The sequence below is a fragment of the Pholcus phalangioides genome, unplaced genomic scaffold, assembly GCF_987345545.1.
Source record: "Pholcus phalangioides strain wild (caught in Gottingen) unplaced genomic scaffold, Ppha-v1.0 ptg000015l_1, whole genome shotgun sequence".
Taxonomy (NCBI): domain Eukaryota; kingdom Metazoa; phylum Arthropoda; class Arachnida; order Araneae; family Pholcidae; genus Pholcus; species Pholcus phalangioides.
This window is the reverse complement of record NW_028301608.1, coordinates 51,388,443-51,413,563: the sequence shown is the minus strand read 5'-3', so window position 1 is coordinate 51,413,563 and position 25,121 is coordinate 51,388,443. Positions and strand designations below refer to the sequence as shown.

Here is a 25,121-nt window from a genome sequence, read left to right as displayed (position 1 = left end):
AATAAAAAAAAAATAGTTTGTGTAGAAAATTTTACTGTATAAATAAAATTAGCCAACTCCTACAATGATTTTAGTCTTTTCACAATCTTTTCCTTCGAGAATATTTACTCCTATCTAAAATGGGTCTGGTCTTTAAAACTTCCGAAAATAACGGTTTTGCTGTAGATATGACTGCCCATAAATTATAGTTGAATTTTTAAGAACAAATTTTTGAACAAAATCGCTCTACTTTTACACCAGTACATATCAGACAATATATTCTGCCGATAATTTTATGTTCTTTACCTCTTCCTTTACTGCAAACGAAATCATGAATGGACTATGGTTTGACTCTTCCCCCCCCCAACCCCACAGTCAGAGAACTACACATACCAAATTTGATTTTAAAATGGTTTTCACCCTTAATTTCTGATCGAAGGGGAAAAAGAGTAACCAGATAATTATGCACTACTGAATTTTGGAATCCTAAAGTGGATAGGATACAACTACTCAAAATATCAACACAAAATCCCCTCATACATTAAGCAATTATAAAACCAATGTTCAGTGCTCTCTATAAGAGTAAATTATCCATAATTTTTGAATATTTTTCAAATAAAATTTGTGAAAGCTGGTCAGAAAGACTAACTGTTGGTGCAGTAAAAAAAAATTCAAAAAATCAGTTTCCCACTGTAATGGTAAATATAAATGAATTAAAAATGTATTACTCACCCTTGTGAGCTGAAGCCTAGTTGTATCTACACTGACATTTGGTTTGCTCGATTTGCTCACTGTGTTCCAACCGCCACCATCGTGATCAGAACCAAAACCTTTAAACAATACACCAAGATTCAAATTTTACATTGCAATAATACTGTTTTGTATGGAATTGTGAACACAATATACAGGGTGTCTTGTAAATGTTAAAATGAATTTATCTCATCTACCGTCCAGCGTAGATATGACTCCAATTTAAAAAATGCTGAACAGGTGTTCAAAAATTACCCTGCATCAGTTTTGAGGGTGAAAATACAGTGTGTAACAAAATCAATTAAATTTTTATACTGCCCCCCCCCCCGCTGTAACTTAACTGATAAGAACGTTGCTGCACTGTCTTTCCCGATGCCAACAAAAATAAAACATGTTTCCACGTGCAATATCCACACAGATATTCGAATTAGAAAAACATGAAATTTTTTGGGAAAAAACAGCATTAGATGTAGATGAAACGGTTTTTCTGCATTTAGAACATTTTCACCCCCCCCCCTTCCCTCTGTTTTCCAAATTCAAATATCTGTGAATATTACACTTGGAAACAGGGATGTTTTTTCGTTGGCCCCAGGGAAGGCTGAGCAACTATTTCCCAATCTGAAGTTAGGGAACACGGGGACCATAAAAAAATTTAGATTTTTTTATATTTTCAGGGTTTATACTCATTTTTGTAAAAAAATTTCCCCGACTTTTTCCAGGTTTTCCAGCCAAATTTTCAAAAAATCCAGGTTTTTTTAAAATCAAAATATTGATATAAATTAATAAAAATTCCCAAAAATATAATTACATTATAAAATTAATAATGTTAATTAATTACAAATCATAATGACATCATAATCGTAATTTTTTTTTTCACACTCGTTTGTGCTTTTCAAATACACCTGATGAAAAAATGAAGCACAATTAAGGAATGAAAGATTTCCCTTTTCTGCAATTTCAATGCCCACAAGAAGGGCCATCTTAAGAGCATCATGGGCTCCGGCTCAATTGATTTTTCTGAGGCCCTAGCTGGAAAATTCTCAAAATTTCTCGCAAATTTCAATTAGTTCCCATTTTTGTGAAGCCCCTCTTTTCGTGAGGCCCATGTCCAGATGGGCCCATGCGTTAAGACGGCACTGCCCACGAGATTTAAGCCTTTGTTGTTGCTTTCTTTGTGACAATTAGTCGAAGACGTTGTTGGTTCCACTGCATTCTTTACAGTTGGCTTGCACTTGCGTAAGCGCTAGAACAGAAGTTTAGCAATTGGGGGTTGTTCACTGAACTCCTCTGATTTCACATGCTTGACATGGCTCTGAATAACTTATCTGAATTTTGCCGCAAAGCTGACACCACGCTTTATAAGGGTCATTTTTGACTGCTTCGATCGGGTCTAGGTCAATTCGTCGCGTTCAATTTGAGGCATCGTCAATTCGTCGTGCTACAAACTCGTCGCAGTACAAATTTGTCACAGACTCATTTCATCGCGGTACAAATTTGTCGCAGTCTCATTTCGTCGCGACAAATTTGAATTGCTTTAAAATTCAAATGTTTGTTATGATTTTATAAATGGGGTAGTTGCTTTAGGCGTAAACGATGGAACTAATTGATTTTTCTCATTTGCTGGAGAAATGTTTCCCCTTCCCATCTCTGTTTTAATTTTTAGCAAATGAAGGAAGGTATTCATTGAAGTCATCGAGGGACATTGGAACGTACACCAAGATAATAAATAAATTTTTAAAATTTAATTTTCACCATATAAGCCACACTTCCCGCTTTTTGTCGGGATTTCCATTTCTCGAAGTGAGGGGCGTTGGGGAGCTCACTAAAATCATAAATTGAGATCAAATAAATTTTTAAAATTCAATTTCCATCGTATAGGCCGCGCTTCCCGCTTTCTGTAGAGATTTCCATTTCTCGCAGCGAGGGGCGTCGGGGGTGCACATCGAGATAATCGAGATGCATTCGAGCAAATGCAACCGATCAGGTAATTGGTTGCATTTGTAAAATAATTATTATGACATTTCTACAATGTTAAATCCGGGCTTAAGACAGAATTGTGACGTGAATATTTCTAAGCACAGACATTTTGAAAGTCTCCACCCCTCCCCTTTTTTCTACTTTGCAAAGCCTTTGATATCTCCTGAATTTTTTTTTTGGAACATCATTGTATGTGTTTGGAATTTTTCTTTCATATTTTTCAAAAAGATAGATCTTAGAATTTTTTTTTTCAAAATCTTCTGAAAATATTTTAAGGTATTTTCTCCCATCGGCTACTTGTGAGGATCGGAATGAAGGCATCTTTATACCCATATTCCACTGGGCTCTAGATTAAACCACCAAATAATGGATCTAGGTTGCCTACGAGCACTGAATCAGGGGGTCAAGGAGAATAATAATTACAAAAATTGCAAAAAAAAAAAGTTTTTATGCACAAATTTCAAACTAAGAGCGCACTGGACTGGGTGACTCGCAGAGAGAGAAAACCGTGAATAAAACTTAAAATTAAATACTTTTATTAAACAATGTGCTATCCAAGTATGTCACTTACTGGGTGAAAACAAAATCAGTATATTTTAAACTATATAAAATCAGTCACAAGCACTCGCCCGCATCTTTAGGGCTCGTGTGAAAGGGCATGCGGATCCGGACCCGCGTCCGCTCCATGTGAAAGGGGCCTAAGTTATGCAGAAAGTACCTTGTGACCAATTAGATATGTTTAAACAACAGTGTAAAAACTACATTTGGACAGTGTACTACATTTGGACTACAAAGAAGTAATTTATTTCTCAAACCAGGACTTGACAAATCAGAAAAAAAGCCCCACGAATTTCTTCTTTTTCCTGGGAAAGAAATATCCACATTTATTTTTCTGGAATTTATTGACCCCTTTGGTACTTTGGTAGACATGAATTCAGAAAATTTTATATACTTCTTGGTTTCCAATTTAGAAATTGTACATAGAAAATTTTAAGCAACAATAAAAACTTTATAGTCAGGATGCGAGGGATTTATTAAAACACCGATATTCGGCCGAATATCCACCAAATTTTGGCAGAACCAAATACTCAAAAAAATGGCAGAATAGACAGGATATGAAACACCCATTGAATATTCATCGCATCCCTACATCAATCATCAATTGGTCATAACCAGTTGCAATTCAGAAAACCATCCTCCATCAGCTATCCTCACCAATGTAATGAACAGCAAAATTTTTTGCATAAACCATTTAACATGGCAAAAATTTCTATAATGAATATTATGGAGCATCAAAAACTACACATTTGTTTCACTACTAACCAATACATATTATCTAAGTACTTGAGGTTATTTTGATTGAGAATTGAGCAGTGTCTGCAGTAGCATTTCACCAATGAGTTAGAAAATTTGATAGCAGATGGGAGCACTACACATAACAAACACTATACACTAACAAACGTCACATTTGGTTTACAACACATGCACAGACATTCAAACATTTACCAATTAGTTTGAAATTTGGCAGGGGAATGTGGACGAAGGCATGAGTAGTTTAGTAGTAGTTTTCACCTAATGTGTAAATGATATGGAAATAATTTATCAAATAATTTATCAAATAATTTATCAAATAATTTATCAAATAATTTATCAAATAATTTATCAAATAACTTATCAAATAATTTATCAAATAATTTATCAAATAACTTATCAAGTAATTTATCAAATAATTTATCAAATACTTCACCTGGATATGGACCAGTAGAGGAACTTTTACGCCTGTCATCAGGCATTCTTTTAGGGAAAGACATATTTTGAAGCAGCTGCTGTTGCTCTTGTGCTTCCTTCTCAGCCTCTTTATGTATTTGATCAATTGTTTTCGGATAATTCTCATCCCTTCTTGGCACCCAGTTTCGCTAGTTATTAGATATTAAAATATACATCATGAACACCAACTCAAATATAAAATAAGAACTTCCAAACCATGAACAAAAACAGTGAAATGAAATAGGATAACACTTATATTTACCCTTTTCAACTCTATTACATCTTGAAGCATGAATCGTACCCTTGAGCTAGTTTGTCTTTTATCTACTATCCTTTGCATCTCTGCCATGTAACTATTCATCTATTATTTAAGAAAATAGAAAAAAAATTCACATTTCAATTGGAAATATTTGTTTATTTTTATAAACTGATGAACCCAGTGAAATTAAAACCCCCTTAGTTCCCCCCCCCCTTTTACCACTTTAAAATGCCAGTTATGTCTCACATATTCTGGGATGAAGATCAAAAGTGAACAAAAAAATTTGATTAGGATTTTAAGTTGAGTCGCTTAAAATGACAAAGTACAACAATCGGAGAAAAAACTCAGCTTCATTTAAAAATTATTACGACAATACTGGTATTTCTCAAGTAGAGTCATGACTTACAACTTCTTTCTTTGTTTCATAATCATCATTGCTTTCTCGATCCTTCTTTATAACCAATTCTTTGCCAATGGTTGTAAGCAGTTGACAAAGGCACTCCAAAGAATTTTCATCACCTTGACTTAAAAGCTTTTTCACCCATTCATGCATGATAGGTTCTATCAGCATTCCCAACTTGAACAACTCTCCAACAAACCTGAAACACAGATTTTGATATGAGAAAAATGCGTGAATGTACTTTGTAGCAAGCACCATTTTGAATTTTTTTTTCCCATATCCAATATAATCATGCTGATACACAGCGATTACTTCTTTTATTTTACATCCACATAGAATCTGAAACTTTTATTTACCGAATGTTGCCAAGTTGCCGCCTTCTGTATTTGGTTTCCTCTTCCAAGTACTCTTCTTGAAGCAGTTTTTTTCTTTCTTCCTGACATTATACATTTTCTGTTAGATTGTAGTATAGCTTTTGCACACAATTTCATTTTTCCTCAAATCAAAGTCAGTCAATTATTAGGGCTGGGAATCGATTAAAATTTTTAACTGGCTAATCAGAAAATTTTAATCGAGTATCATTATTGGTAACTATATAATATTCATTGGTGCCGTAAAAATATACTCCATTCATTTCACGCATCTCTCTACTGAATGGATGTAAACAAATATAGAATTAAAAATGTGAGAAATCAAGACCGCTTGCTTGAATCTATTAAATATATACAAATACAAGGCCACAATAGGCAAAATACCCAAAGAGGTGGCAGAGAAAAAGATGCTAATAATAAGTATGGATATCATATATATTACTAAAATACAGCAACTCAATTAAAATTGCACAATCAAAAATATTCTAAACAATATATATATATACATGATAAAATATTATACAATGTCCATAAAATGTATTCATGGTTGTCTTATAAGGTTGTATTATGGTTGTCTGAACATATGCTTGTCATATCCTAGAATTTCTTAACCTGTATCTTGTTGGTTTTATTTTGTAAATTGGTTATTTAATATTAGTCGTGGATGTCGAAACTAATTCCAATTTTCATACTTTTACTTTTTTGCCTTGAAACCGCTCTCAAATTATACTGACATTCCCTGTCAGTATAATTGGAAAGCGAAGAAGATAAATTCTCTTCATGGTGTAGACGACAAACTTTGGTCTTTTTCAAAAACTTTCACAAAACACGATTTGAAATTAAAATCATCATTAATTTTCGACTTTTTATTTCCCCACATCGAAAAATTTCATCAAAATATTGATCCAAATACTTTCAAATATGGTCACTTATCTGAAATGCCATGTATAGGAATATATTTTAAAATAATTTAAAATATCAAATCGGATTGGTCACACACATATACATCAAGTTAAATTATAAACATTTTACTAAAATTTTAATTTATTTTTGATTGGATAGATCGCGAGTGAATTAACACATCTAAATTTTTTGAATGCGGTTTACAATCGACCGATTAATCGGACCAGCCCTATTAATTATATGAAATGCTATCTGCATATATAAAATTGATTTTCTATCTGTGTGTATGTTCTCTATACAAATCTACAATTTTAGATCTATCGTCGCAAATTTTGCATATATCAATCAATCATATATATATATTGCTGTCCCGCCCCTAGAGTCATACAGCGGGCAAATTTTGCATATATACCAAATGGGACCCAACTTGAACGATAGGCTACTATAAAAGTTTCTCAGAGCAGGGCAAATGCCCCAAATGGACGAAAAACTGTCGGACAACAGTGGGGGTTTTTTTGCCTCAACAATCACTTTCGGAATGTTTATTTTAGTTACCGTGGTTCCCCCAGCAATGAGTTTCAGACATGTATATGCCTTTACAATGGTTTGTCACTCCTTTAACGCTGTCAGTATATTTATAATAGTTTATGCCTTTATAACGGTTTGTCACTTTTTCATTCCTCCCAGTAATTATGAGGCTTTTTGACTAGACGCCATAATCATCATCGGCATCACTTTGAGGGCCAGGCAAAGGATGATCCCCCATAGAAATCAGTGTTAAAATTGCCGATTCTACTGTAGAAATGCGGAAATTTAGTGGCGATTTCTGCCGCATCAATAATTTAAAACATTCTATTGAATTTTCGATTCTTGAAATATTGAGTTCGCTTACAGATATACGAAGACCAGAAAATCAAATATGAGGTAATTAGCCGGACCTTCTTTTGAGTTGGATATCCATGCAATAACATTGATATATATATATATATATATATATATATATATATATATATATATATATATATATATATATATATATATATATATATATATATATATTTCAACTTTTTATTTATATCCTCTCAAGCATGAAAATTAATGTCTTCATATACACTCAAGTTACCCGCGGAACATTCCCAGATTATGACATGAATGTCGCTCTCCACTTGTTAATACAAGATATACAGAAGACTGGATGTTGTGAAGATATTTATTATTTGAGATGTTAATTTTTTAAGGAAGGAAAAAACTCATCTCTGCCTCTACCGGGAGTCGAACCCGGGTCCCTCGATTGCCGGACGAGTGCTCTGAACACTAAGCTACAGAGGAGATAGAGAGCACTCGTTCGGCAATCGAGGGATCCGGGTTCGACTCCCGGTAGAGGCAGAGATGAGTTTTTTCCTTCCTTAAAAAATTAACATCTCAAATAATAAATATCTTCACAACATCCAGTCTTCTGTATATCTTGTATCCCCAGATTACTTAAGTGATTCGTGGCATAATTACGGATCACTTGAGTGATGCGTGGCATAGTTCTAGAGCACATAAGCGGCCCGGAAACATTTCTACACACACTTGAAGGATCCGTGAAACATTTAGCGATCATTAAAGTGGCTCTGTAGGGGACTTATCAATAGGTAGAATGTTAGTTCAGGTGCTCAATAACTATCGAAAGGTTTTTTTTTTCCGTTTTTGGCGCACCGAATAAGATGCCACTAAGAATATTTCATATCTTCATAAAGGGTGGTTGATGACGTAAGCATCATCCAAAAATTTTCTCTATTACTGTGGTACAGAAAATTTAAAAGAATTTGGGCCAATCTCGATAACTTATTTCGACAACAAAACGTTATTTTTTATGAAATCCTACGCTGAGCATTTTGCAGTTGAATTATGTTAGGTATGCACAAACACATTCGGCTAAGAACTCTGTTCAAGAGACAACACCACAAGAAGCATTTAGAAATATCATGTTTTATTACATACCGTCTGGCAGTCTTCAATCAGTTTTTTTCTTTCAAATCTGTTAAATTCTTCGCTTTTGTCTTGTTCAAACTCCCTCTGACATTTGGAAAGTAACAGCTTCCTAAAGTTAACATAACCTTCTCCTTCAGTCAAAGGAACCTCAACCTAAGAGAAAAAACATTGAAAAGCTTTCAAGCTGCAAATTTACAAGACTCTGTTGCATATCATTTTTATATACAGTTGAAATGCATACATTACAATACTCGATAAAGGAGTTATTGCTATATAGATGGAAATATATTGCACTATATCTATTCTATAATATAAAATCACAAACAAACTCGAAAAGGGCCTGTTGCTAAGCAACCGAGTGACGGAAGTGGGTGAAATTTTTGAGTGACGGAAACTCTGTTACGGAAGTGGGTTCGATTCATATATCGATATTCACATTCATATATCGATATGATATCATATATCGATATTGGGTCGATATTCACATATCGGGACCCATTTGACCCATCGGGACCATGTTATGTGCATGTACCAAGAGGCTCCTACATCCTACAGCAGAGCCCTTAGGCTGGAATTTAGATTTCGAGTCCCCAAACCAGCTTTTCAGGGGCCCCTCTGTGATTAATTTATAGTGTGAAAAATCAAAAAGTGATAAGAATCGTTGTGGCCCCTGTCAGCCCTTCCTTTGTGGGGGGGGGGGGGGGAGGTCCATGCCGAGAGGTATATATATGTATAATATACACACACAACAGCAGTGCTCCCAACACAGGGTCGGGGTACCCGGGGAAGATTTCACGTATAAGTAAAAAGTTTTCATTTCCAGGGGCCCTTGATGGATCTCATTGTTTTCTTGCTGCTTCAACGTTGAAAAATTTCGATAGCGGAAGCAAAAGATATATCCAGTCTGGGGCCCCACCAAAAGTATGCGAATTGGTGTCCCGGATAATTGGTTGGGGGGTCCTGGATTTTATTCGTTGGTAAAACGAATACAAATGAAAATTTTTCATGGTACTCGCTCCGTGGGATGGCCGACAAGCTTCCAAGTCGGGGGCCCCATGTTTATAGGTTTCATTTTGGGGGCCCTGGATGAATCTCATTCTTTTCTGTTGTAGAATTCGCAACAGCGGAAGCCCGAGATAAAGCCAGTCTGGGGCCCCACCAAAAGTATGCGAATTGGTGTCCCGGGTAATTGGTTGGGGGCCCTGGATTTTATTCGTTGGTAAAACGAATACAAATGGAAATTTTTCATGGCACTCGCTCCGGGGGATGACCGACAAGCTTCCAAGTCGGGGGCCCCATGTTTACAGGTTTCATTTTGGGGGCCCTGGATTTTATTCGTTGGTAAAACGAATACAAATGAAAATTTTTCATGGCACTCGCTCCGGGGAATGACCGACAAGCTTCCAAGTCGGGGGCCCCATGTTTACAGGTTTCATTTTGGGGGCCCTGGATTTTATTCGTTGGTAAAGCGAATACAAATGAAAATTTTTCATGGCACTCGCTCCGGGGGATGACCGACAAGCTTCCAAGTCGGGGGCCCCATGTTTACAGGTTTCATTTTGGGGCCCTGGATTTTATTCGTTGGTAAAACGAATACAAATGCAAATTTTTCATGGCACTCGCTCCGGGGGATGACCGACAAGCTTCCAAGTCGGGGGCCCCATGTTTACAGGTTTCATTTTGGGGGCCCTGGATTTTATTCGTTGGTAAAGCGAATACAAATGAAAATTTTTCATGGCACTCGCTCCGGGGGATGACCGACAAGCTTCCAAGTCGGGGGCCCCATGTTTACAGGTTTCATTTTGGGGGCCCTGGATTTTATTCGTTGGTAAAACGAATACAAATGGAAATTTTTCATGGCACTCGCTCCGGGGGATGACCGACAAGCTTCCAAGTCGGGGCCCCCATGTTAACAGGTTTCATTTTGGGGGCCCTGGATTTTATTCGTTGGTAAAACGAATACAAATGAAAATTTTTCATGGCACTCGCTCCGGGGGATGACCGACAAGCTTCCAAGTCGGGGGCCCTATGTTTACAGGTTTCATTTTGGGGGCCCTGGATGAATCTCATTCTTTTCTGTTGTAGATTTTGCAACAGCCGAAGCCCGAGATAAAGCCAGTCTGGGGCCCCACCAAAAGTATGCGAATTGGTGTCCCGGGTAATTGTTTGGGGGCCCTGGATTTTATTCGTTCGTAAAACGAATACAAATGCAAATTTTTCATGGCACTCGCACCGGGGGATGACCGACAAGCTTCCAAGTCGGGGGCCCCCATGTTTACAGGTTTCATTTTGGGGCCCTGGATTTTATTCGTTGGTAAAACGAATACAAATGCAAATTTTTCATGGCACTCGCACCGGGGGATGACCGACAAGCTTCCAAGTCGGGGGCCCCATGTTTACAGGTTTGATTTTGGGGGCCCTGGATGAATCTCATTCTTTTCTGTTGTAGAATTTGCCACAGCCGAAACCCGAGATATAGCCAGTCTGGGGCCCCACTAAAAATCTGCGTGTTGTGTCCCCGCTACTGGATGTGGGGCCCTGGATTTTATTCGTTGTAAAATTGATAAAAATGAAAAATTCTCACAGGGGAGTGTCCGACAAGCTTGCAGGTCAGGGCTTCATGGAAATGTTGGCAGGTTGTAATTCGGTGCCCCTGAATGTATCTCATTGATTTTTGTGGTTTAACATTGTAAAATTTGCAACACATCGGTAGCCCAAGATATATCCAGTGTGGGGCCCCACTGAAATTCAGCGAATTGAATCTGGGGACCCCCATGGGGAAGTTTTCTGGGGATACTTGATGAATCTCATTTGTTTTTTGTTGCTTTATTATTATTTTCATTAAAATTCGCTTCTTCAGTAGGCTGGTGCTTTCACACGTCCCTTTCCCCTTTTCCTTAGCACGCTGATGAAGTGGGACGAAATAAACAAGATATGTCCGGGAGAGAAGTGGGGGGGTTGGGTTGGCCGCCAAAGGCGGCAGGGGGGCAGAGCCCCCCTAGTATAGTATATTTTTGTGATCCGTGACGCCAGGACTGTATTCCGTATGTAAATTATATATGTTATTGCGCATGTCTCGATCATCTTGTATAAATACGAAAAGCTATTGATGTGTCGACACATTCCATCGGCAGGGCCGATCAGTCTATACTATGTAGTTTTAACTTAACAATTGTTTATGTTGTATTAAATCCTTCGTTACTTGCGAGTTTTATTTCGTTCATCACAATTTCACTTAAATCTTAAAAATATAGGATGGAACAGCTTTCTAAAATTAACGCAATCTTTTCCTTCAGTCAAAGATGCCTTTATCTAAAAGGATACGTTTACTTCAAATCTACAAATACACAATGATTTTGACCATGTCTTTTATATATATATATATATGTTCTGCAAAATGCGTGTGTATATATATATACAAAGGTTTTTACAGATGGCTGATGCGAAGATATATTTTGGAAAGAGAGCAAATTCAACTGCCCCTGCGGATAATCGAACCCACGTCCTTTCACTTTTCGGGTGAAAGGACGTCAGGTGAAAGCACGCCAAGTTGTACACTGTACAACTGGCTTTATTAGAATTGTCGCGAGCACTCTGGGTGGTTCCGGGAGCACCGCGGTGCTCGCGAGCAAAGGGTTGAAGATGCCTGCGCTAGAACAACCTGGCGATGACTCCGAATCATGTCTTTTTTATCGGTCTTTGGCCAAGGATTTCCCACCACTTCATGAACTGGCTGGTCAAAGCTCGAAATTCGGACATTAGCCGGGACAGTACAGTCGAATCTGTTATAGCGAAAATCTCGTTTTAACGAAACTTTTCTAATCGCCAATTTACAAAGGAACTATGAAAAAAATCTGGAATTGCTTTACAACGAAATTTCGTTACAAAGAAATTATTTTTCTGGCCTCTTATAACGGGAATCGACTGTATTTAACGAAACGAATCAGTTCGTGAACTGGCCGATTTCGGGGAAGGGACGCTTTAGTAGTAGCATACATATTCTTAATTCATGACAATAGCTGCACATAGAAAGATATACAAAGAAAAAGTTTTTGAACGAACAGCAACCTCGCATAAGCAGCTTTCACAAAGAAATTAAAACATTCACCATGGTGTGAAAGTGAACTGTTTAACATTGTATTCACACTTAAAGATTCATTCAAAAACTAATTTGCGGAACAACTCATTGTAGATCAATATTCCATTTGATTAATATTACTTAATAGGAATAAAATAAAACATGTTAATCTCGACAAGTCGAACTACTATTCGCAGGGCTTGGCAAATTCTAAAATCCTACGCGTCAAGTCAAAAGGATGACAGAAGTTTGTATTGGCATCAAAAAATTTTTCTTGGTGCCAGTACAAAAAAATAATAACAAAATAAAATAAACTTCGTTATCAATCCCTTAACATTCAGGGGATTAGCTGTGTATATGGAAGAAATACATCCGCGCTATCTCTTCTCTTGAACCTCTTCACGGGTAAACATAAATTGTTTTTTTTCTTTTGAGCATTAACTTTTTTTGTCCCTCTCTACGGTTTGACGAACGAAAAAAATGTATTACATACATTGGGAAAGGGTGGCTGTGTGGGAAAAACGTTTTCCTTTCATGTTTTTTCCTTTCATTTCCTATACAATAACACCGCTTTTAGAGATTTATCTATGCTAGCTCAATTGTACATTGTCCAATTTTTTTGCGAAAAGTTTGTACTTAAAGGGATTAAATTCAGTGTGTCAGTGACTTTTCATTTACACTATATGCAAATTTTACTTTCGGTAGCTATAATATAAAAATAAACGAATACACGAAGGAGTAACCATGGAAATATATGTATAAGAAAAGATCGTCTCACTATATCATGGGTTTCCAACAGGTGTTCCACGAAAACCTGTGATTCCGTGACAACTATTTTGGGGTTCAGCATAGTCAACCGCTACGAAACCTTAAAAAGTCCCGTAACCTAGAGAGCTTTCAAAGAAGAAAACTTTCTTATTACTTATACTCGTAAAAATGTTATTTATTTTGAATTTTCACGGGGTTGTGTTGAATGGAAGAAAATTCAGATGACTTTGATGATTGAATAACTTAGAAACAAAAACATTTCATTTTTTCACATCGAATTTTCGAAGAAGCTGCTCCTAAAGTTCATAAATGTCATTTTCTTACTCAGTTGTAAAAACGATGTCTTTTCGAAGTGAGGATTCTTGAATTGCATAATTTACGTATAGTTTACGGAACACCAAGCACCATGTTGACACACGAGCCCAACCGGGTACTGCACGGGGACCTAATTTAAATAGGGGCTGCCACGATAAGATCTGACACAATGATTTACTACAATAAATATGTAAATCAAGAGATGATGCCTAAGCAATTTTTCATTTTGCCAATAGGACTGCGATGCTTTTGAGACGGCAGCCTCATTATCATCACATATTCAGCAAAATAATCTTATAACTATCAAGGGTTCTGCGAGAAGCAAAGCTGCATTGAGAGTTTACCTTTCAAGTTTACCTTACATCACCCCAGTGTTCGCTAATACGCATCTAGATGCGCGCGTGAGGCACGCATCAAAATTCAATTTTACTCTTCCAAGTTTTGTTCTCCTTCAAATTTTTTTTTTATGGAGTTATATTTCTGTTTTTTATTAAAACCAAGTACCCCTCTTTTCACAAAATTACCCCTTAAAGTTCTAGAGAGGAGGGAAATTACTCGTTAAAATTATTTTTTCAGATAACACTGCATCCACCTACGAGTGTCTCCCGTTTTGTTCTTCCTCTACCTTTTTAAAGGGTGTTTTAGCACCTTGTAAGTCCTTTTATTTCCTCACGTCACCACATTCACCAAGAAAGACCCGAACCGTACATACATGACTACTGAACTGAAACAAAACCAAATGAATTTCCGGGATGAATTCCAGCTTGTTTATCATCACTGAAAGATGAATGAAAATCACGATTAATCTTTTACCGGTCGAATTCATGTTTGGATTGTGTGTGATTTTTTTGTTATTTTTTTGCTAAATATTAAATAGAGTTTATTTGTTGTTTCTAGAAGGCAGCTTTCTAGTTCATGCAAGCTTTTGCATTGAAGATTTCTCCGACATTCATTATTTTAATTTGAAACTATTCAATTTTTTTTACAATTTGTAAATTCCAAGTTTCTCTAAGAAATTCTATAAGAAATGTTTTTAAAACGCGTTTCTCTACATCCTAAACATGCAAGCACTGTAATACAAATACAACGCCACAACAGGCAAAATGCCCAACGAGGTGGCTGAGAAAAAGATACTCATAACAAATATATATGTCATATATTTTTAAAATACAGCAACCCCCCCATTTAAAAATACAATTATTTATATATATATGTGTATATGTATATATGTGTATATGTGTGTATGTATATATGTGTATATGTGTGTATGTATATATGTGTGTATGTATATATGTGTATATACATGTGTATATATATATATGTGTGTGTATATACAATGCCCATAAAATATATTTATGGTTGTCTTATGTCTTTTTAAACGTGTCCAATCGTGTTAGAATTTACTACCCCCGGGGGTAAGCCGTTCCATTTATTAACAATCCTATGACAGAAAAGTTCCCTGCACCACCATAATCTACAATTGTCCCTTACCAATTGATACTAGTGTCCCCTTGTAAAAGCAGTCGATCGACAGTGCATTATAACGAAAAAGTACACATCAGAGACTTCACATTTATTTAAATAAAATATCTTACCATTGACAACTGTTTACACATGAGTGCATAAGGAGCACTAAAATTGGGTTCATCTAAAGCTTTTTCGAAAATCAAATCAGTAACACCTCTCAGCCTTTCTTCGTTGTTGATATCCAAATCTTTCATTTGCTTGACAAGCGTGTCAAATCTCTGAGGAGTCAGTTTATTCAGAATTTCCCGAACCTTTTTGTAAAGTTCCTGGAAAATTACATGAGAATAAAAAACATACGAAATGTGATGTAAGCTGTGTAATTTATTTGAGCTGAAATTCTAAAACTGCCAGCCATGTATTGTATCACCATAAAGGCTCGCGTGTTCCATTAACACTAAGTGGTCTCCCGGGAGAGGATCCGGTCAAGTCACAAGATTAGTTTTCTTATATTTCTTATTTACGCATGTCATATTTTATTGTGTAGATACATATAAATATATATAGTGAAAATATGTAGTAGTATTAAATACCTTTCTTCACAGACGGAGGTAACCGCGGACTTCCGTTCGTCTTAATAGTTCCATGATCTCATAATAGAATAGCTATGTAAACAATTAGGGGAGAGCTTGATCAACGTCCTCCACCTTGTGACTGTTGCCACCAAAACGTAGTAATGTTGAACATAACGTTACATGTCCACATGCAAATCGTCTGAATGACATCACCAATTTCTTCCTACGCCGAATGCCTGCCTTACGATGATTCATCCAAAAATAAACCTGTTCACCTTCACTATAAATAGTCCGGCAAGACATCCAGCTGTGCTAGGAGCGGCTTCGATTGTCGAGCAGGGAGGCTCTTCACGATAATTTGCTAACATCTTATGATGTGTGACTAATCCTACTCTGTGATTAAAACTACTCTACCGGGTAGTAGTTATCTTCTAATGATGATTTTTCTCGTCTAGTTCTTCGAGGAGTTCGTATATTTCTAATCGGACAAAGTGTTCGATGTGAGCGATGATCGTCGTAATGTGATTTATGTTCGCAATACGGCGTTCCAGGATCCTCAAAGGAGCTTACAACGAAAAGTATAATGGCCGTCATCTTCCCTCGCGTAATTAAATCATCTTCTGTGTATCGTCTTCCCCTGTACTTACTTCTGATACCTTGGTGAACTACGTCGATGTGCCGATTCTCGAATCGTGATCTTCCCGCTAATATGTGTGCCACGTCATCGATGACTCGGGAATCTTGATCTTTCCACTTACAGCGTGTGCTTCGTCATCGATGTGCTGATTGATTCCCGAACTGTGATCATGAACTTCCATCGTTCACATTGAATTGCCCACCATTTACTGTCTGATTCCCCAGAGACGTCATCTTGATCTTCTTAGTTTGTGGGGATTGTCGTGAACATAAATGGGTGAGGTCCATTCATATCTTATACATTGAGATCATGGCTATTCTTGCTCAACGATAAAAATTGAATTAACAAATTGTAACGTAATTTAATTGTGATTTATACATTAACAAAAACGACTTGATCTGGAAATTGCCAATGTTTCTTTGAGTTTGCCTGTGACTTATGTAATGGATGCAAGAATCACAGGACGTAGCTGAAGCAATTTTTACGCTACAGTATTACTTACTACTATTATACATTTTTGGAGTAACTTCTAACCTACGATAGCCATGGTCTTTAATTCAAAGGCTTGACAAATCCCATGAGCCTGGTTACCATGGTAACTGAAAAATTGGTGCTAGTACCTTAAAATATTTCCCATTTTTCCGGGACACATTTTTCGCTGTCCCGATTTTTTTTTTACCTACAATTAGCCACTTCTCTTGCTTTTGGTATCTTATTGGGCGACAAATACCGATTTTTCGTACTTGAAATTCTTATTCTCCATATTTTTCATGAGGAAACGGGGTCAGCCTGAAATTAAAAGAACTGAAAGAATATTTTCTTTAGTAATTTTCCATTCAAACAAAGCTCAATTCGAAGACTTTTAGGGATTTTTCGATGAAGATACAAAAAATCAGAAGAATTGGATTTCTGACCGGAAGATTTTAAAAAGGCTGAAAAATCGGAAGGCTTCCAGGTAAATCAGAAACATTAGCACCTATGCTATGTGTATTTCTGCTACTAGATTGGAGTCTGAGGGCAATACAAAATTTTCGGGACTTGTACCCCCCTCTCTCTCTGTGTTTATATTAACACTGAACAGGGTAAAAATCCCGGAACAATAAAAAGATAACAGTGATATATTGGCTAAGGATTATTAATTCGTACCAGAATAATTTTTTATGACCCTAAATCTTTGTTAGTCGAAACATATAATTCTTGATAGGCTTCTATGGGAAATTGTTTAATTCGTTCCAGATGTCGCCCAAAAAATTTAAAGTTTCAATAAAACAATAAGAAAAACTATAAAAAAGACAAAAACTGACCAAAGGCTGAAATGAAAAGTTTCACTATTAGATGAACGAATTTAAACGATTATAAGAAGCTGCTGATCTTTTCATTTCACACTATGTTTATAACCTTGGGTTCATAGGTATCCCCATACACCATTTGATCAACTCATTTCTTTGAATTAATGCATGCAAATGGATTAGATAAGCTCCTAAAATAGACTGTTTTGCATATGCTTGCTGAGTCTCACCGTGTAGAGTCACATTACAAATCTGCAAATTCTAATTGCATCTCTGGTGGAACACTTTCGATATTGACCGAGAATGGTGATCGTTTTCATAGAAATTTCGTTCTCGTGGAAGTCGGAAAATCTGCTTCTGAATTTCATTCTCAGATTTGAAATGCACTCTACATAATCGTCCGGTTTTCAAGTTCTAGATCTATTTACAACTCCAATAATGTAGGAAAATGTATGCAGTTTTTGTTTTGCAGTTGACATTCCCAAAGGACTAATTTAGTTTCGAATGCTTTCACGTTGTCATAAAGATTAAGGACAAGTAGGTCTCTTCCTAGTAAGCGGTAGTTTAGATCATTCGGATGATTAGTGATATCGACAAGAAATGCGAAATCTCTCACCCCCCCCCCCTTTTTATCTTGTAACTCTCCAATAAGTTTTCCTTTGGATTTCATGAATTCATCAACTTCCTCCTTCAAGGAAAACAGCCGGGGAAAGATGCTTCAGCACCTCAACCAGCGTACTTCTGTACAATAAATAACGTCACCATGCTCAGCTTCCAAATTCCAAATCCTCTAAGAATTTTTTAAACTGTTTATGGTTAAATCCTTTGGATCGAATGAAGTTAACCGCTTTCACTACAACAGACATTACATGTTCAAAGGTGGAGAAAAACTTTTTGCACAAGTTTTCTTGGTGTATGATGCAGTGGAAAGACATCTTCTTATTTAGGCATCTAACTTTATCAATGTGATTACCCACTGTCTTCTGACCGGTCATAGAGGGAGCACCATCTGTAGTTTCTGTAGTTATGGCAGATATGTTGCCTAAAGACTCAATTACATTGGGCGAGTTTACTAGCTACTTGCTTGCGGTTTTACTCGCTCTGTGTAATAACGTTAGCAAGTAAAATCGTCGCTCGCTCTGCTAGTGCGAGAAAAGTGGAAGGGTAGGCTACTTTTCTCGCTACTCGCCAGCGCGTTTTTGTTATCTCTCGGGTGCAATATGGGCGTGGATACTTTTTCCTCCTCTCGCTTTGGCTCGCAACAAAAGAGAAAGACGACAATAGATGACAATACGCAAAAAGGAAGGGATATAAAAAGAGTTGCTCGCTCATCTAGTGAGCGATTTTACTAGTCCTGTGTATTGAAATTCGCTGCGCTAGTTCAAACCGGTTCGTTCCCCAGCTACTTTACTCGCCGGAAAATAGTTAGTAAACTCGCCCAATGTAATTGAGCCTTAAGTCCAACTCGCATTCGACCAATGTTTCTGCCAAACTTGAATATAAGTCGAAACTTCGTGTGATATCCTTAAGTGCAACGACATTAGCTAACCCCTCAACAATTTTGAAGTTTTTGTCAATACCACGAATGAAAATGGCTGCTTGTGCAGTATCTGTTGCATACGTCGATTCACCATAGCTACTAAGTAAAACAAAAATTACTCGCATTTGGATTTGAACGTCTTGAATACATCTGCTGACAGATTCTCCACGCGTCTTGCTACTGTCACATCCGACAAACTAATGTTCGAAACAGCTTGAGTCTGTGATGGGCAAAGCACATCAACTGCAGACTGAAGGCATTCTTTAACGAATTCTCCATCAACGAAGGGCTTCCCACGTTTCGCAATTTTTTCTGCTATTATATAACTAACATGAACACAATTTTCAGACTGTTAATTTCTTCCGAGGAATAATGACTGCTGACAGTTCAGCTTCGATTTCAGTTCATTGACTTTTTCACTTCGAAAATGTCCCTCCAAACCAGAATACTTCGCACTATGCTTGGTATCTCTTAATATTGTACTCTTTCATCATGGCTACGCTCTCATTGCAAATGAGATAAACTGCTTTAGCCTTGTGTTCGACGGAAAAAAAGGATGACCACTTTTATTTTGAAAAAAATCTCACTTTTTTTCAATTTTCCTTTTTTTGCTATCACAGTTCACCATCATGCACTCATTTAAAGACTAAAATATTTCTGATAAAAGGCTTCAAAGGCCTTATTAAGAAGCTAAATACTGTATGCTGATCAACTTGTCTTCGTTATAAGTCTATATGAAGCTGGGTGACTTTTTCGTGTCGAAATCTTCGTTTTACCCTATTTTTGAATGATACTGCGTCAATCGATCAAAATGTTTTGGCAGGCTAGCAAAATAGCGACGGCGGACCACGGGTTGAAGACCCCTAGTCAAAATTGAAGCTGACAAGGTTTTGGACACTATGTTAAAAAACCGCGTGTTCTGGCCAAAACTAGTTTAGGACATCAAGAACATTAATGGTGTACAAAATATTTCATCACTTTCAAGATATGGCCACAACTGAACATTTGTACTTAAAAAATTCAGATTAAAAAAAAGTTTGGAGGGGGAAATTATAAAGGTGAATATAGACAATGCCTCAAGAGGAAAAGTACAGGAAAATATGTTTGATGATAGGTGTTTGATATAGACAATTTCAAGACGTACAAGTGCAACTGTATTTCAGCATACAAAATTGACCATCTACCTCAGTCCTGGTAGTTTCCCCTATGTCAGAGTCTTGTTTATATTGTGGCCTCCAAGCATTATCTGCTTCATGTAGTTTAACAGCCTGAGTCAAGGAGCTAGAAAATGATATGACTTTTTTTTGTTTATCTTTTCCAGGTTGACTCCTCCTGTTTATGTTACCATGAGGCTAAATAAAACAAAATGAAAAACAAAGACAAATTAATAGCACAACAAAATTAACCTTCGATTTTACACCTCATCATTTTCTATTTTCATGGTAATGCAATTTCAAACTTTTTAAAAGGATACAGAAGGTAGGTTCTGTTAAATTTAGGTTTTAAAATATTAAGATTATCATGGAAAAATTGTTCATCTCTCTCTCAAGGCACTGTCAAAATGAAAATTTAAAAGCTAACCAACTAGAATTTTAATATTATTTTCATGCTAAAGATAAAGGATCAAATCATTAGATTATTTTAAAATTAAAAAATGATATTGGTGATGGTAACACATACTATACAAGAAAGTAAAACATTGTGTGTACTTTTGGCATAACATATTTTAAAGTTTGTCATTGCCTTCTATGCATGCATACTGCTTGGTCATGTTATCAAAATATGAAATTATCATTTTTCTTCCTTCTGTTTAATTGTAAATATCACAGCTCTGCCAGCATTCGGGCACAAATGCCAAGCATAGATCAGTAGAAGATTTGTTGGAAGTAAATTCTTTCCAGTGATCCCGCGCGCATCCTGCATTTTATGTGAACAACAAACATTTTCTTACATTTTTTTTCCCCTGAAATAAACTGACAAAAAAATGTGCAGATTATTTTCTACTTTCCCTCTTAATTATTCCTAGTAACATCAACAGGTTTTTAATCCATTAAAAAGCAATAAAAAAAATTCAATCATGTTTCAGTTAAATACACTGTCGCATGACTTACATAAAGCTATGTTACTTTTGCCTCTAAAGTCATAGGAATCAAAGAAAACTCAATTACGAGCTGAAAAATTGTCAAACGCCAAACAGGTATAATATCAATTTCATGCATATGCCAATCATTCAGAGCACCCATCTAAGTTCCATTTTAAATTATACACAGTCGAATCCTGTTTTAACGAATACTGAATACAGTGAAAATCTCTCATTCTAACGAACACTTTTCCAATCCCCCAGATAAGTTTACATAAGAACAATGTAAAGACCTGAAATTCCTTTAAAATGAAATTTTGTCATTATGAAGTGATTTCTCCGGTCTCTAGAAGTTCGTAATGACAAGATTCGACTGTATATAGAGCTTACTGCTTATATATTATTACTACTTAAGATCTCTACAGTTCATTACAATTCACATGGCCCCACTTTCTTTCCGTGAGGATTTTATACCAAATATTGGACTATCAAGAGGAGAAGTGTGAAAAGTACCAGAAATTTGTGGCTGATGACCTGTGGATAGTTGTTGAAAAGCACGTGAATTCCTTAGTGTGGTTTATATGCTGTTTTACAAATTACCTACAGCTTTTTTTCTCTGACATTGGAATAAGAATTGTTTTAAAACACATAATTTGCGGATTATTAGCACGATGATACTGGCAACGGTCTAGATTCTCATAAGTGGTTCATTATATTGATATGTCCGGAAATTTGTCTCTGTGTTGCTCGTATACCAGGTGTGATGATCAGAGATGAGCCCGTTATAACTCAAATGTTTTGCATCATTTTTCCTCTTCAAAAATTTGAGGAGCCTGCTTAAAATATGATTATATATTTTTTCGTTTTTCAGTAGTTTAATTTTTGAGATATCAAATCAGTTCAAACATTCATAATTTATTTTTTGATACAGAACATTGTCACTTATCCACGATTAATGAATTATTTTTTCAAATTCACTTGGATTGAAAATTCTGGAATAAGTTTGTTTACATATTTTTCTAAGTCAGAAAATATCCAGTCGAGGTCCTTTCTTTCTCTTTTGGGGAAAAATTTATGCTCATAAGTGGCAATATGATTCTTATAACCAAGATTTTTCCATCGTTTTGTTTTGGTTTTTCCGATTTCGTTATCAGCGGTTGATGCTTACAATCAGTGATTTTTATAAGGGATTGATTCCATATGATTGGTAATTCATACAAGCGATGGCTATTGTATTAATGGATAATTCGGGTTTCATAAAATTTTAATGAAATAAATATTTTAACACGAGAATTCATTCAATTCTCATTTGTATGTGGGTTCCCAAGCATCATCCGCTTCACGTAGTTTGATAGGCTGAGTCAAGGAAATTGGAAATGATATGACTTCAATGTCGGTTATCGTCTTTACGTTGACCTTCATTACTCACACCATCACCATGACGCTAGTTAGCAGCAAAAAAAAAAAAAAAAAAAAAAATTGGAGCAATAAGCAGTTTTACTTCAAATTTATTTCCAAGTCTTTTCCAACATGAGCCACGAATAAAAAAAAATTTCAGTTTTTGAATCGAATATTTGTGCGTATTCATAGAGTTGTTATCTATCTATGTAGCAATTTGAAAATTTGCGAATATTACATCAAGAAGAAAATTTTCTCTCAAAGTTTTTGAAAATTATTAAAATTTTTTCATTAAACAGGTGAAACATGTGTCAAGGTCATAATCATGATTATGCCTTAGCGTCCATTCCCTCCGTAGTAAAAGTAATGTATGTTATGGTGAAATTAATTTATCTCTTTGGATGGTCATCAATCATCATGAATTTTATTATTTTTCCTCCATTTTTTCTGTATTAGGAATTAGTGACACGTACCATGCTTATTGATCAATGACAAACCTGATAAATCGTACTTATAAGGGACGTCGTGTCGGAGGTGCATCGCTTTTCCTTGAGGTGGGGAATATTCCTAGATACTTGATATTAGGGGGGGGGGGGTTTCCAGTAAATGCGCGAAACTACAGAACTTAAAGAAGCCTTTATTTCGAAGCACGCTCCAAAAGCCTCTAACTACACTCACTACTACACACTAACACTCTCTTCTCTTGGAGAAGATAGATTTCTCTTCTCACCTTATTTTAACAACGTATAAACAAACAAAAACACATTATGTGATATAAAGCCACAGAGAGTTAGTAAAAATGTACATACTGGAAAAATAGATTCGTTACAATGTTCCCCTCTGGCTCCGACGACGTCTCGGCGAGGAGCCAGTAACAGCCATCTTTCCTTTGGGAGTAATTCCTGACGGACATAACTGGAAGCTGCGGGCAACTGCCGACACTGTTGTGTCAGGTCGAAGTTCAGTTCTTGAATCACACCGGTTTTCAGGACGCCCTCTAAGGTTCGGATGCACTTTTGAAGAACGCCGCTTTCTTGGGGTCCGGGCAACCACGGTTGTGGTCTCAGCATCTCGTAATGGAGTCAACTCCCTATGGAATCAGTACTGCTTTACGGGATTCAAGACGAGTTCTAGTTTTCTCCCGTTTAGGAAAGCTTCAGCTTCCTGAGTAGATTCAACGTTTTCGATGATCTTATCCAAAACATCATTCCCACGTTGGGACTCTCGGAGAAAGTCCGTGAATTCTTCTCTAATACAATGAAGTTCAACAGCTCACACCGCTGGGCTCTTTTTTGAATCGAGCGGGATAGCTTATCAGCGTGGCTGTTTGGACAGTTACGGACAATATGACCACGATTTCTACACTGGTAACACTATCCTATCCAAACATCTTCGGGTAACGCGTCCACATCGACCCAGTGCCTTAAGGCATGGGGCCCACCCGGGCACGGCCCGAGGGCTTCAAGAGAGAAGGGCCTCGCTAAAATGAGATCTGGTTGAAATTTTCAAGACTTTGCCTAGTAGGGCATCAGAAAAATCACTTGTCCCGGGGGCCCCATTATGCTCTTAAGACGGCCCTGCATTGACCGCAGTTATAGCATTCCTTCCTCGCAAGGTCGAGCAAGAATTTGATGCGCGACGCTTCGTAGCCTCCTCCAGAGCCACCTCTACAGCGGTATACCCTGTTACCACCGCTCATGTTGATCTGATGTTCGAGGAAAGGTTTTCCTCCCTCTGACTTGGAGTATCTATGGGATTCTTCTGAGAAGGAATCAAGTTCTCGTTGCTGAGAAATAAGGTGGGTACCTTCATGAAGTCGGCACGATGATGACCCAGCAGGTAGTGCCAGGAGGGCACTGCTTTTAGATGTGCTTTCAACGAACGGATGTTGCTTCTCAGGAGCTACAGAGACGTATAGAGAAGTATCACTTTTCTTGCTGAACATCCAAGACGATTCCAGCATCTCTGAGAAAGTCGGTACCGAGAAGGGTTCGGTTTTCTCTGGCCTGTGGTAGCACCATCATCTCTGTGGGAATCACTTTACATTGGACGTTGATGTCCACAGTCGTTGTTAGGACTTCGGCTCTACGAGCATATCCATCGGCTAGTCTCGTAACGATAGTCTTGCGGGAAAAGGGAAAACCATGTTCTTGTAAGAGACAGTACAGCTTCTCCCCTGCCACCGAATGTGTGGCACCCGTGTCAGCACACACTGCTCCACGCCTATGACAAATCATGAATGACTTCGATAGCATTTCTTTGACGTCTCTCGGTTGAGAAACTGTAATAGTCCAAGGCGTCGACTCTAACTTCTAGGGTATTCGTGGCAGGATTGCATATTCGACATCGGGACTTGTCGATACCAGGTTCTCCGCACCCGTAACATCTTGGGACATAACTGCTTCTGCAGCATCTTTCCATTCCGTATTAGGATGGGTTGATAAACTGTATAAGTCCAAAGCGTTGACACTGGGTCCAGGTCTATCGGTTGGAGGATTACGCGTTTGGCATCGGGACTTATTAACATCAGGTTCCCCACAACCATAGCATCTTAAGACAGGATGACGTCCTGCATCTTCCGAGACGTACCATGC

At 37.1% G+C, this 25,121-nt stretch overlaps 1 protein-coding gene across 1 annotated transcript in view; it reads right to left on the bottom strand.

The window, feature by feature from the left end:
* Window positions 1–25,121, bottom strand: part of LOC149076167 (eukaryotic translation initiation factor 4 gamma 3-like) — a 54,947-nt gene that overhangs the window by 21,861 nt on the left and 7,965 nt on the right. Inside the window, exons 4-11 of the mRNA XM_089243718.1 lie at window positions 20,234–20,401; window positions 15,140–15,337; window positions 8,393–8,536; window positions 5,489–5,568; window positions 5,139–5,331; window positions 4,736–4,834; window positions 4,454–4,622; window positions 712–809 (exon numbers count right to left, since the gene is read on the bottom strand). Coding sequence (XP_089099844.1) covers window positions 712–809; window positions 4,454–4,622; window positions 4,736–4,834; window positions 5,139–5,331; window positions 5,489–5,568; window positions 8,393–8,536; window positions 15,140–15,337; window positions 20,234–20,401 — 1,149 coding nt within the window. The remainder of the gene's footprint in view (window positions 1–711; window positions 810–4,453; window positions 4,623–4,735; window positions 4,835–5,138; window positions 5,332–5,488; window positions 5,569–8,392; window positions 8,537–15,139; window positions 15,338–20,233; window positions 20,402–25,121) is intronic.